The sequence below is a fragment of the Microcaecilia unicolor genome, chromosome 6 (genome assembly GCF_901765095.1).
Source record: "Microcaecilia unicolor chromosome 6, aMicUni1.1, whole genome shotgun sequence".
Classification (NCBI taxonomy): Eukaryota; Metazoa; Chordata; class Amphibia; order Gymnophiona; family Siphonopidae; genus Microcaecilia; species Microcaecilia unicolor.
Genome location: NC_044036.1, coordinates 46,798,712 through 46,813,317, shown reverse-complemented (window position 1 = coordinate 46,813,317; position 14,606 = coordinate 46,798,712). Strand labels below are relative to the sequence as shown.

The following is a 14,606-nucleotide window of genomic DNA, read 5'->3' as shown; positions in this document are numbered from 1 at the left end:
TAAAAAAGGTATCATCTTATTTTCTTTTCCATGTTTTATTTTGTCTCCTAGGGGAAAGCACTTCTCACTGGCCTGAGCAGATAAAGGGTTAACCTGGCTGGGGAGAGTGTGCTTTGAGGGTTGGCTTTCAGAATTTGAGTATGCTGCACTTGGATTTTGGCACTGGAAGCTGCTCTAAAATGGATGGCTGACTAGATACAAGCCCAGCAAGAAGCCATGGAGAGGCGATTTTCCCAATTTCTGGAGCAGTAGTTGCAACAACAGATGTGGTGACCAGAATTGCACACAGTATTCGAGATGCAGTCACACTTAACCAGCCAAGTGCCAACTCTGCCCCCAGAACACCCCAAAATAGTTGGTTTACAGGTTGGCATTAACTGGTTATTTTCAGCGACACTAAAAGGTTAAGAGCTGCTGAAAATTAGTGGCTTGTCCTGAACAGGTGATTTAGCTGGCCAGGAGCCATTTCTAGTCGGTTGCATCGCTTTGAATATCGACCCGTATATATGTGTACCCACAGCACACACAGATCTTAGAGGGGCATCTTCTAGGTGTTGTTTGAACAAAATTTAAAGGTATACATTTATTTCCAATTTGGAAAGGTAATACATTTATTTTTTTAAAAAAAATCCCTATCAGCATTTATACCTGCTCTGAGTCACACATCAGTGTCAGCTAACTGCTCATTTGCACCTGCACGCTGGAGATGTGAGTGAGGGGGCAATTGTGCTTGCCTCTCTGGGGGTTAAGACTGCCTGAAAAGATCAAAAAGTTTGATGTTTGGAGTTTGGCTTTTTAATTGACTCCCCTTGGATATGCAGTTTAGTACAAGCCGGTACTTACAAGTGTAGGTAGCAAAATCTATTGCATACATGAGTAAGAGCCTGGCACTTATCCATATAAAGCCCCGTGTGATGCTGTTCTTTTTGAATGAACTGTTTTGTAAAGTGCCTGCTTTTGCTGTAAGTGCCACCATAATCCACATATTTTTACTCTGTCCCTGTTGTCTTAATACAGTAAGGATACAATAAGTACCTTCTTGGGCTTTCAACCTAGGCACCATCCCTGGGATGCCCCAAATTCTGTTCCTTTTTTTGGGTATATGACTTTGGTCATTCAGGGGGTCTTTTACAAAGTGGCAGTAAGCCCAACGCCGGCTTACCGCACGCTACAATGGAACTACCATCGGCAGCACTTACGGCTGGAGCGCACGCCATTTCCAGTGCATCGGAAAAGTTTTTCTCTAGCGTGGCGCTAACCCAGTGGTAATTGGGCATTGCCACGTGCTGTCCGGTTACCGCTGGGATACTGCGGGAGCCCTTACCATCACCTCAATGGGTGGTGGTAAGTGCTCCCCACTGCATGGCTATTTTTTGGGGGCCATTTTACTGGCTGCGGTAAAAAGGGCTCTGGCGAGCAAGAAAAATGGCCCCTGCCGCTACTGCAGGCCTTTTTTCCCGCAGCTTAGTAAAAGGACCCCTCTGCTATTTATATGTCCAAAGTTTACATCCATCTGCCATGAATATCTGTTTTAACACTTATATATCAATACCACAGTGATGCTAGTAGAAAATCTCTTCCGTTCAGCAGTCGCCAACTGGTGCTTGTCGGATCCAACTAAAGAAAGCACCAGTTGGTGACTGCGGACCCTGAAGCAGGAGTACGAAACCGTGGCCAAAGTTGGGCCGTGGCTAGCTGTCAGAATTTCAGCATACGACTGGGCGGCTGGAAAGCTAAGTCTCTTTTCAGATTTATGACATTGAGCAGTATTAGAGAGATATTATAATAAAGACAGGAGGTTTTTTTTAGCCTGTGATGAGTACGTGGGCCTCCCTAAAAGTTAATTTATATTGACAAAGGAGTGTCCCATCATCTGCTTGAGGCTTTTCCTCCGATCAGATAGTAAACCACACAGACAGTGATAGAAATCCTGTATTTGATTAGTTGTTTTAACACTTACATGACCAGTGCTGCCACCTACAACCATTCTACACCACTCAGGATTTTGTAGACCTCAATCATTGGTTAAAACATAAATATAGAGCAAGGGTCAGTAGTACTCTCAGTACCACGACTCAGGCTGTGGCTTGGCAGACTCAGATTTGAGCCTGCTATCTGTTGGGGGCCAGCTGTGGTCACTTGTGTGGCAGATGTAATCATTTCTGTCCCAAAGAATGATGAATGACTGCTGCCTCTAGTGGAGAAAAAATATCCGCCAGAAGGCGGAGAACTCTAGGCGCCCCACGGACAACAACAAGAAATGAAATAAAAGTGGGAGGACGACCAAGGATTCCAAAGACTGAAAGGATATATAATAATAAAGATGTTTATTGAGGTATAAAGACTCGACACAACCTTCCATATTTAAAAATATGTAAAGACAAAAAAATGGTGTGCTTGTATAAAAATGATGTACATATAAATAAATAACAATATATTTTCTTAAAAATTTAATCATCCGTTTAAATTCATATTCATTCTTAAATGCATCTAATTTGTTATTATACATACTTTTTTTATATAATATTTAAAATTATAAAATTAATTTAAAATATTTAAACATATATATATGTTGTCTACTTTTATATTGTTTTTATAATTTATGTATTCAAAATTTGATTATAGACTCCTGATGCAGGCCTAACGGCCGAAACACGACGTTGTGTCGAGTCTTTATACCTCAATAAACATCTTTATTATTATATATCCTTTCAATCTTTGGAATCCTTGGTCGTCCTCCCACTTTTATTTCATTTCTTGCTGCCTCTAGTGGCACATAGTCTTGGAGGGGATATCTCCATAACGTTTATCATGCTGCTCCCACCTGCCATCTAGGGTGGGGGGGATTAAGAGGAAGAAGAAGAAAGTGGAATAAAAAAAATATAAACATTAGTTATGTTCCAAGTAGCTTTATTAATCACCAGTTTTCTGCAGTACAGAAAGCTCTGCTCTTGGAAATTAGTTCCTCAAAGTTGTATTAGAGTGCTCTTCCCAGAACTGAATCATTCATTTTGGAATACCATCTATTGGGAGGAAAGGTTTCTATTTGGCTGATGAGGAAAATGACAGGTGTTGGCTTACTACTGCATATATTCTGGTCAGGAGAATTTGTCATAGACAAGGTTGGCCCTGCCACAAGGAGAACTACACATCTGCCTAAGGCAGCAGAATTAGGGGTGGGGTGGTGCAGCTCTGGCATACATAACAGCCTTCCCTCTGCCGGGCCGGCCATTGTTGTCCCCCACCACCTCTCATGTTGACCCTGAACTTAAGAAGAGTGCGCACTGTGAAGACCCTGTAAGCACAGGCCCACACTCATGCTCTGTTTTGTTCCGTCCCGTTCTGAGGCAGACTTCCTGTCTGGGGTGGGGGGCAGGATTAGGGCAGTGCTTCAAACACAGGCCTGTACTAAAAAGGCCCATGCAGCACAAAATCTTCTTTGGGGCCAGAATAGGAAGAGCTAGGGGGATGTCAGCAACAGCCTGGAACTGGGGAGGGAAGATGGGGGAGATGCTGGACATGAGGTGGGGGGGTAAGGGGAGATGAGATGCTGACCAACTGGGGTGGTGTTAAAAGGGGTAAATGGTGGTCACTGGGGCAGGAGACATAGAGGGGATGGGAACTTGGGAAGATACTGGCTGTGGCAGGGGAGGAGAAAAACAGGGAAAGAGTTGATGCTGAACTCTGGGAGAGGGGTTGGGCCCTAAGCTGTCCCTAGGGCAAAGGTTGCATGGATGAAGGCTCAGTGAGGATGTCCAATACCCTTGGGCCAACCCTGGTCATAGACTACGTTTTTGGAAAGAGATGAGAAGAAAGTGAACTTTAAAAAAGGAATGCAGAAAGGGAAAGGGGATGGAGTTTGTCATACTGCCTTTCTGTGATTAAAATCAAAGTAGTTTACATATAGGTACTTATTTTATAGCTGGGGCAATGGAGGTTAAGTGACTAAGTGGGACTTGAACCTGTTTGGCTGGTTTGCAGGTCATTGCACTAACCATTAATCTACAAGGAGTACAGAATAGCAGATGAGAAAAGGCAAATAAAAATGGGGTCTAAATTCTTTTTCTGCAACCAGCCTGTGTTGATTCTGAAATCCATTGAAATTTATATTGCTTCTAACAATTGAGCACCTGTTGTTATGAGATCAGAAATTATAATGTATTCAAAGCAATATAAAAATCTTCTGCGCTATATATGAAAATCCGAAATTATATGCAGACTCTGTCCTTTATTTCTGGATGGAAAAAAAATTGAATTTAGAAAACATTTAAAAAATCTGCTTTTTTTATTGAAATCTGGGGAGATTCAGCAGCAGTCGCCAGACAGTACAGCAGAATATCTCTACACACTGCCCTGGAACTATCTGGATAGTATTAGTGCAGTCTGTGGCCACAGCTGCCAATTATCAAGTTAGCAGTGATATTCAGTTTGCTAACCAGACAACTATATAAAGTTGGGACAGCAAAAGGACTATTGGGGCAATTTTATAATAGGCGCTTATGAGGCGTATTTTCAAAGCACTTAGACTTACAAAGTTACATAGCATGTGCACTATTCTATAAGGCAGTGTCTAAGTACTATAGGGGCCGATAGTCTGACTGTAGGAGGCAGCCCAGCTAATAATCCCGATCGGCAGTGAGGTTGGATATTTATTTATTTGTTTGTTTGTTGCATTTGTATCCCACATTTTCCCACCTATTTGCAGACTCAATGTGGCTTACAATATTACATCATGGCAAGCACCATTTAAGAGTAGATAAACAATTGGTTACATACAGAAAAAAAAACAAGTGTAATATATTGGAGTAGTCAATTCAGTAAATCAGAAAACAGACTATGAAATAAATAGTGTTGTATTGGAATTCCTATAGTTGATTATTATGGTAAGCCTTGTTAAAAAGAAAAGTTTTTAGTGATTTTCGAAAGTTGATTAGGTCTTGTATAGCTTTCAGATCAAGTGGAAGTGCATTCCACAGCTGCGTGCCAATGTAGGAAAAGCAGGATGTATGTACTAGTTTGTATTTTAGACCTTTATAGCTAGGGAAATGAAGCCCCAGGAAAGTGCGTGCTGATCTTTTAGCGTTCCTGGGTGGCAAATCAATAAGGTCTGACATGTAGGCCGGTGCATTTCCATGAATGATTTTATGAACCAGAGTGCAAACTTAGAACACAGTACGTTCTTTAACAGGAAGCCAATGGAGCTTCTCTCTATAGGGTTTTGCACTTTCATATTTTGTCTTTCCAAATATGAGTCTAGCTGCAGTGTTCTGGGCTGTCTGAAGTTTTTTGATGATATGCTCTTTACAACCAGCATATAGTGCATTGCAATAGTCTAGATGACTCAGCACCATTGATTGCACGATGTTGCGAAAAATGCCTCTAGGGAAGAAAGGTTTTAGTCTTCTAAGTTTCCACATAGACTGAAACATCTTCCTGGTTGTATTCTTCACATGGTTTTCCAGTGTGATATTCAATGCCGAGCTGTTTCTGCTGACTGGCATCGAATATCTGGGTTATTTTTGGCCAGTTTCAACTTAACCAGCCAAGCTAATATTCAGAGCTGGCCGGTTAAGTTTATAGCAGTCAAAAGAAGGCCTGCGATTTGGGCGGCCTGATTTGGCCACCAAACTTAGCTGGCGATGCACTGACTATTCGCGGCTAGCTGGTTATCACATCACAAGATATAGCCGGAGAGTCGCTATGTGCATTCTCCTTCTCCTATCCCCCGCTGAATATTCGAGGATAGGAGAAGGAGACTGTCCATGTGTTTCAGCTGTGGCTTTCACTTGAATACTGATGTTGCTGCTATCGATTTTTGCTTTCATCTGCTATCAGGTGTATGTGCCTTTAGGGGCCCTGAAAGTGGAAAGTTATGTCCCTGACACAACATGTGGGATGCGAAATGTGGCAAGGTCGGGTATCTGATTTTAATAAAGCTGTGTTTGCTTTTTTAACTTTGGTCTTCTCTGTTGGTTGGAAGACTTTGCGTGTTGATCTAAGCCTCTGTTGTTCATCATGCAGTATATGAGGTGAGGCACAGACGTGATCAGTCTTAGCAGGTGGTGTATATACACACACTCATTGAAGCTCTTACCCCTCCTTCTAAAAGTTCAAAGACACATATGATGAGTAAATAGAGGATATGGGAGACGGAGCCTGATTATGAATGCAAAGGTCAGAAGTGAAGAATAAAAAATGAAACATAAAAGCAAGCAGAACATATTCCTGCAGTCATGAGGAACAAGTTTCGGATTTTGCAAGAATCTTCTATTGAGTTTTTGTGATCAACTGAGGAGTTTGTATGAAAGGAAAATCTATCATGGCAACAGGCCATAACCCCCCCCCCCCCCCCTCAGTTGGGATATTTAATTAAGTTCCTGTATCTACATGTAAGAGAAGTATGTAAGCCAAATGCAAACGTAAACAGAGAAATACAAGGCCTGGTGCCTGAATGAAATGGGATCAAGAGAATTGCTTCTGCTTTAAGATACTGAAGGGAGCATGTCTGAATGTCAAATCAGCAAATATTCTGGTCAGACTACTGTTTTCTTAAGTCTCATGATCCTATTGAAGGGCATTTTCAATATGACGTCTAAGTCAGACTTTGGACGTTGAAAAATGTCTATCTTTTTTTTTCGAAAATGGTCACATGCAAGTTTTTGCGCTCTGTGCATTTATCTCTTTGGTCCATTTAAAAAAAAAAAAAAAAAGTCCAAGTGAAAAATGCAGAAATTCAAGCCATTGGGATGTAGGAGGAGCTGTCATAGAGGCTGGTATGTACTGTTTTTATTCACATCTTTAGGGGTGGGAGGGGGTCGGTGACCACTGAGAGAGTAAGCGGGGGCTCATCCCCGATTCCTTCCAGTGGTCATCTGGTCATTTAGGGCACTTTTTTGTGCCTTGTTTGTTGTAAAAACAGGTCTAGACCAAAACAATGAAGTTGTAGTCCTAGATGTTTTCCTTTTGTTCCATTATGATGTAAAATGCCCTAAGTCCACCCTAATCCTGTCCCCCAATATGCCCTCTTCTGATCTGGATGCACTGTAGACAAATTGCTTAGCTAAAATGTCTGCAAAATAGGTTTCAAAAATACCAATTTGGATGTTTTGCGAAAAAAAATTGTCCAAATGCTGCTTTTTGGACACTTTTTGAACATTTTACTAGTACATAAGTACATAAGTAATGCCATACTGGGAAAAGACCAAGGGTCCATCGAGCCCAGCATCTTGTCCACGACAGCGGCCAATCCAGGCCAAGGGCACCTGGCAAGCTTCCCAAACGTACAAACATTCTATACATGTTATTCCTGGGATTTTGGATTTTTCCAAGTCCGTTTAGTAGCGGTTTATGGACTTGTCCTTTAGGAAACCGTCCAACCCCTTTTTAAACTCTGCTAAGCTAACCGCCTTCACCACATTTTCCGGCAACTTCACTCTGTATTTTGTTCATACCAGAACTGGTGATTGCCTACTGGTATTATGTAAGCCACATTGAGCCTGCAAAAAGGTGGGATACAAATGTAACAAAAAAAAAAAAATGTTTTTTCTCGTTTGAAAATGAGCCCCATTGTCTTCTCTGATCATAGCCTTTGGGTGGGCTTCTGAAATTACTACTTGACTCATGGTTAAACAAGGATATAATTATTACTATTGAATACTGTCATTTTAACGCAGGAGAAATAAAACAGACATATACCTTTTTACAGTTTGGCCTTCACCAGTGCAGAATCTTCCCAAGTAATCGTTTAAATTGTGATTTAAACCATGATTTAAGTTGACTTGATTTAAATAATTGCTTGGATTGATTTCATATTTTTGTTTTCTCTTGGTTGGCCTACTCTTCCCCTTTACAACACTTGTGAAGGTCAAACTCAGTGGGATTCAGCAAACCTTGAAAAATATGTGGAAAAACCCAGATTTAAACCTGATAGATTCCCTCTTAATGACAAGACCAGACATTACCTTGAAATTATAAATGCATCCTTCAACCAGCGAAGGGCGACGAAAATGATAGTGGGGATGGGACGACTTTCCTATGAAGAGAGGCTGAGAAGGCTAGGGCTTTTCAGCTTGGAGAAGAGACGGCTGAGGGGAGATATGATAGAAGTGTATAAAATAATGAGTGGAATGGATCGGGTGGATGTGAAGCGACTGTTCACGCTATCCAAAAATACTAGGACTAGAGGGCATGAGTTGAAGCTACAGTGTGGTAAATTTAAAACGAATCGGAGAAAATTTTTCTTCACCAAACGTGTAATTAGACTCTGGAATTCGTTGCCGGAGAACGTGGTACGGGCGGTTAGCTTGATGGAGTTTAAAAAGGGGTTAGATAGATTCCTAAAGGACAAGTCCATAGACCGCTATTAAATGGACTTGGAAAAATTCCGCATTTTTAGGTATAACTTGTCTGGAATGTTTTTACGTTTGGGGAGCGTGCCAGGTGCCCTTGACCTGGATTGGCCACTGTCGGTGACAGGATGCTGGGCTAGATGGACCTTTGGTCTTTCCCAGTATGGCACTACTTATGTACTTATGTACTTATGTAACCAGACAGTCATATATGAGTAGACCTATCAGTAAAACACTTTGGGGTCAATATTCAAAGGCTTTTATCTGGTTAGCAGGTGTTTCTAAGCAGATGAGTGCCAGACACTGGAATATTCAGTATCACTAACTGGATAGTGCTGTTGAATATTTCTTCTGACCGGATAATAATGGAGCGATCCAAGGGCGAGGCTTGGGCAGGAGGTTATCTGGAGAGCGGGGACATTCACCCCCTGTTTACTAAGCCACACTAGAAGCTGCCGTGCGCTAATGCTGACACAGCCCGTTCACTTTGAATGAGCTGTGCTGGAAATGACGTATGGCTTAGTAAACAGTGGGGCCAGTTTGCTAACTGGGCAATTATTTGGATAAAGTTAGGAGAGCAAAATACTGTTCTAACTTTATCCGAGTCCTTTTACTAAGCTGTGGGATAAAGGGCCCTGTGATAGCGATGGGGGTCGCTTTCCCCACACTCCAGGGCCCTTTTTTTCCACGGCCAGTCAAAGCCCCCCCCCCCCCCCACACACACACAAACAAAAAGGGCCATGCAGTGAGATAAATCTTACTGCCATGCAGCGGGAAGCCCTTACCACCACCCACTGAGGTGGCAACATGGTCTCCCATGCTAACCCGGTGGTAACCGGGCAGCGTGTGGCAGTACCCGATTACCTTACTGAGCAAGCCATTTCCGGGAGTTTTCTTTTTTCCCCGGAAATGGTGTGCACTCGGGGCGGGATTACCACTGGCGGACATGTTGGGCTGGCAGTAGTGCCGGAAGAGCGAGCTGTAAGCCCATGTTGGGATTACCACCACTCTGTAAAAGGGTCCCCCAATTAGCTATTCAGTTAACAACTTGAATATTTCCACACACTTAACAGTATCACCTGACACCGAAACTGAATATCAAGATTATATTTAACCATAGTGGCTGTTTTAAAAAATTGCAGTTAAATATTTTTCTTATGGGGGAGGGGGGCTTTATTCCTTCCTTTCCTGTCAAAATGTTATACTTCCTTTCTAGCTTAAGTATCAAACATCTAAATGACAAGTGACCGACTCACCCGCAAATGCGCAGTAGAGACTTCCCTCTCTGTCCCGCCCTTGCGTCAAGACGTGATGATGTCAGAGGGTGGAACAGAGAGGGAAACAAACGCTGCCACTGGAGCCTGGAGACGAAGCAACATCGCCGGCGCACCAACCTCCACCCCCCCATCCCCGACATCATCATCGCCACCGCCACTCCCTCCGTATCGGGCCCCCTGCACTGACATGACAGCCCTCTCACCTCCGTGTGGAAGCGCTGCAGGCAGCAGCAGAGCGATCTGCTGCTGCCTGCAGCACTTTCACAAAGAGGTGAGAGGCACTCTCATGTCAGTGCAGGGGGCCTGGCACGGAGGGGGGAGGGAGCAGCGGCGAGGAGGGTAGTTGGACATGGGGGGGGGGAGGGCAGGGGAGAGAGTAGGGGGGAGGCCAAGGGAAAGAGGAGGGTTGCTGGATATGGGGGGAGGGCAGGGGAGAGAGCAGGGTTGCTGGACATGGATCAATGGAGAGGAGGGGAGGGCAGGGGAGAGAGGAGGGTTGCTGGACATGGGGGGAGGGCATGGGAGAGAGCAGGGTTGGTGGATGGGGGGGAGGCCAAGGGAAAGAGGAGGGTTGTTGGATATGGGGGGAGGGCAGGGGAGAGAGGATGGTTGGTGGACGGGGAGAGGCCAGGGGATACCGGAGGGCTGCTGGACATGGGGGGTGGAGAGGGCAGGGGAGAGAGCAGGGTTGCTGGACATGGATCAGGGGAGGGGAGGGCAGGGGAGAGAGGAGGTTTGCTGGACATGAATGGATGGAGGTGAGAATTATTACATTTTGCAAAACACAAATCTCGCCCGTTTTAACGGGCTTAATGGCTAGTATTTTAATATATTGTACACTGCTCTCATTGTCTCTTAAGGTCGGTATATCAAATTTTTAATAAACTAAACGGAACTTTTCTTCTCAGTTATACTCATCATGTTCTCTGATCCAATATGGGTTTATAAAATGTCTTACACTTACTTTCCAATTGCATTGGGTAGTACAATAAGCTGATTATCGTCTACTTTTAGAGTTGTCAGTTTCTTCAATAGTCCTGGAAAAATGAGAACCAGGTTATATTTAACACATTCAGACATATGAGATGGGTAATTAAAAGAATTTGCAATTTTTTTTAATGACAACATTTGAAGTATAGTTTTAGTGAAAGCATAAAAAAAATTCCAACTTTAATTGATAATAATAAAAGTATAAGCATAAAGGGATCCTTGTACTAAGCTACAGCAAAAAGTGGCCTTAGCGAAGGCTCCTAAATTTACGCTCCTAAAATTTACACTCCATTCAGGTGGCGGTAAGGGCTCCTGTCCTACCACAGCGGTAACCGGGCAAAGAGCGGTACTGCCCAATTACCACCAGGTACACACTGGAGCTACAAAAATAAAAATGTTTTTTGTAGCGCTGGAAATGGCGCGCATTGGGGGTGGGAACTACTACCGCCTGGCTGTCATGGTAGCCCGGTGGTACTTCCTATTTAGCGAGCGGTAAGCCCGCCGCTTTGTAAAAGGATCCCTCTATGTATTGAACTAGCTGGTTGCTGCATTACCATGCACTGATTGGTTAGCGTAGGAATAGCATGTGAGCTCTTACTTCCTACATAACGGGTGACAGTAACTTCACACACACATTAGCACATGGCCATTAATTCAAATAATAGAAATTCGGCCATTTTACTGCTGCAGTAAAAAATGGCCTGATGCGTGGGAAAAACCTGCATAAGAGCAAGCAAAGGCCACTTTTTAAGCACAGTTTAGTAAAAGAACCCTTTAATTTGTAACAGAAGGTTTTCAAAAGAGAGAGTAGCTATTGTGACTCAAGGTATAATATATATTTTAAATATAAAGAGCCCCTTTTACAAAGCGGCAGTAAGCCCAACGCGGACCTACCGCTCCCTAAAAAGGAAGTACCACTGGGCTACCACAGCAGTCCGGTGGTAGTTCCCACCCCCAGTGTGCCATCATATCCGTCACTACAAAAAATATTTATTTGTGTACCCGGCGGCAGGGGCGTAGCCAGACTTCGGCGGGAGGGGGGTCCAGAGCCCGAGGTGAGGGGGCACATTTTAGCCACCCCCGGCGCCGCCGACCCCTCCCACGCCGCCACCACCAACTTTGACCCCCCCCGCCAATGACCCTCTCGACCCCTCCTCCCGCTGCCAACCCTCCCCCGCTGTCGCCATCGCCTACCTTTGCTGGCAGGGGACCCCAGCCTCTGCTAGCCGAGGTCCTCTTCTTCCTTCGTCAGACTCAGAAACAGAACGAAGGAAGAAGAGGACCTCGGCTGGCAGGGGTTGGGGTCCCCCGCCAGCAAAGGTAGCTGACGGCGACGGCGGGTTTACGGCGGGAGGGGGGTCGAGAGGGTCATCGGCAGGGGGGGTTCAGGGCCAAATCTACAGGGGCCCAGGCCCCCATGGCCCCACGTAGCTACGCCCCTGCCCGACGGTAATCAGGCAGTACCGCACGCTGCCCAGTTACTGCTGGTTTAGTGCAGGAGCACATACCGCCACCTCAATGGGTGGCCTTAAGAGCTCCCCGCCCCGAAATGGCTCCGCGGCAAGTGCTTCACTTGCTGCATGGCCATTTCTTTTAAAAAAGAAAGACCTACTTTTTACCCGCTGCGGTAAAAGGGGGCCTCGGCACGCCAATGCCAGTGCAGACCCCCTTTTGCCACAGCTTGGTCAAAGGGGCCCAAAGGTTTTACAATCAAAATATTCTGTTCTTACCTATAGACTCTGGCAGATGCTGTAACAGATTGGATGACAGTAGGAGATCTTCAAGTGCTTCACATCCAGAAATTTCCATCTCAATTGTCTCTATTCTGTTTTTTGACATATCCAGGTATATCAACTGCTTTAACTTGCCTGTAGACTTGAGCACATATTGTAAACAAACTTTTTTTTGTTATTTCTATAGTTTAGTCTCTGCACAGTGCACTGTCAAACACTGACATTCTGTCTATGGTTACTAATTGGGTGAATAACCATGAGATCTTTTCACCAGTCTTTCTTGCTACTGTAGGACGAATACTGTATTACTATCATTGAAACCTTAACCTCATATTTAGATCACATCAGGCAGATACAGTGATAGAATCGCCCACAAGCAAAGGTCTAGGGCCATTTTTGATAAAGGTGGAAAAAAAATTCCAAAGGAACAGTCTGTGTGAAAGCAGAGGTTAGGTTGATCCAGAAGACAACTAGATCCTCCATCAGATTCCCTTTTTATTATGAGAGCATGTCAGGAAGAGGGAATTAAAGAGAAAGGGGGAGAGAAAAATGGGGGGAGGAGGAGTTCTTGGAGGGCCATTTGGCCTGGGCCTCAAAACTCAAAGCGGGCCTCAAATTTAGACACCTGTTAGTTGCACAAAAAAGGCTAGATGATCATTTGCTAAGTTACAAAAATTCAAATTGTTTTTCACTCATTTTTGATGCCTTTATTTCGTGGGTATCATCATTTATTAATTTATTATGTCTATGGGGCTTCAAAAGCTGCAAATGTTAAAGTAAGCATGCTGTTTTTCCCCCACCTCTACCAACCACAGATGTTTTAAATAACATATTTTACACTCATTTTTAAAAAAAAAAACTATTTGTGTAACATCCCTTTGAGAATTATCAACAAAGTATGTGCATTTAAAGTACCCACATACTTTGCAACAATGTGGGCTATTCAGATCCGCACTGGTTGGGTGTTCTCACCATGAGCCCTATTTACTAAGCTGCTTTATAGGCGCGTTAGCGTTTTTAATGTGGGTTAACCAATGTCGCACGTTAACTTTGTATGCGCCTACAATATCCCTATAGCCGCCTACACAGCGCACGTGCTAATTGTAGGCGCATTAAAAATGCTAACGCACCTTAGTAAATGGGGCCCCGTGTGTAAAAATATAGCAGCCATATGTACTGTATTTTTACGTATATACCCCACATATACAACCCCCTTGAGGAAGTACTGGTTTTGTAGGTAAAACTATAGATACCCTGCAGCCGTGTATTACCCACAATTTCAATAAATTCCAAAGTTTGGTTCTGTAATATCAACTGTGAACATCTGGTTAGTTAAGGTAGTCTTAACCATTACTTTGTATGTAAAATGTACTGCCCACAGTCGTGCATACCCTGCACTTCTTGCAGCAAAATGTATAACTGTGATCTCTGTGAAAATATGGTATAATAATAACATCTGTTTCTCTTGCTCTCTCTCTCTACACATATATGTGAGGTCAGAATTCAGCGAAGTAGCTGCCACATAAAGACAAGAAAATGACTTACTTGCTTAATTTTATACAGATTTTCAGACCACCCTATCCATTTAAGTCAGGTTACTGAATAAGCAGTTCTACACTTGAAGTAAGACTGTTTTACATAACTAAAGAGGCTTTCACAAAATTGAATAACTGCATATGTATGTATAAGGTACCATATATACCCATTGGAATGCTCTCCCGTGGGAGGTGGTGGAAATGAAAATGGTAACGGAATTCAAACATGCGTGGGATAAGCATAAAGGAATCCTGTGCAGATGGAATGGATCCTCAGGAGCTTAGTCAAGATCGGGAGGCGGGGCTGGTGGTTGAGAGGCGGGGATAGTGCTGGGCAGACTTATACGGTCTGTGCTAGAGCCGGTGGTGGGAAGCGGGACTGGGGGTTGGGAGGCAGGGATAGTGTTGGGCAAACTTATATGGTCTGTGCCAGAGCCGGTGGTGGGAGGCAGGGCTGGTGGTTGGGTGGCGGGGATAGTGTTGGGCAGACTTATACGGTCTGTGCCAGAGACGGTGGTTGGGAGGCGGAGCTGGTGGTTGGGAGGCGGGGATAGTGCTGGGCAGACTTATACGGTCTGTGCCAGAGACGGTGGTTGGGAGGCGGGGCTGGTGGTTGGGAGATGGGGATAGTGCTGGGCAGACTTATACAGTCTGTGCCCTGAAGAACACAGGTACAAATCAAAGTAGGGTATACACAAGCAGACTGGATGGACCGTGCAGGTC

At 44.1% G+C, this 14,606-nt stretch overlaps 1 protein-coding gene across 2 annotated transcripts in view; it reads right to left on the bottom strand.

Moving 5' to 3' along the window:
- The window catches only part of LRRC7 (leucine rich repeat containing 7), a 593,735-nt gene that overhangs the window by 184,921 nt on the left and 394,208 nt on the right, over positions 1-14,606 (bottom strand). For both annotated transcript variants that reach the window (XM_030207242.1, XM_030207243.1), the window contains 2 exons: positions 12,346-12,490; positions 10,590-10,662 (listed from right to left, as the gene is read on the bottom strand). In XM_030207242.1, coding sequence (XP_030063102.1) covers positions 10,590-10,662; positions 12,346-12,490 — 218 coding nt within the window. The remainder of the gene's footprint in view (positions 1-10,589; positions 10,663-12,345; positions 12,491-14,606) is intronic.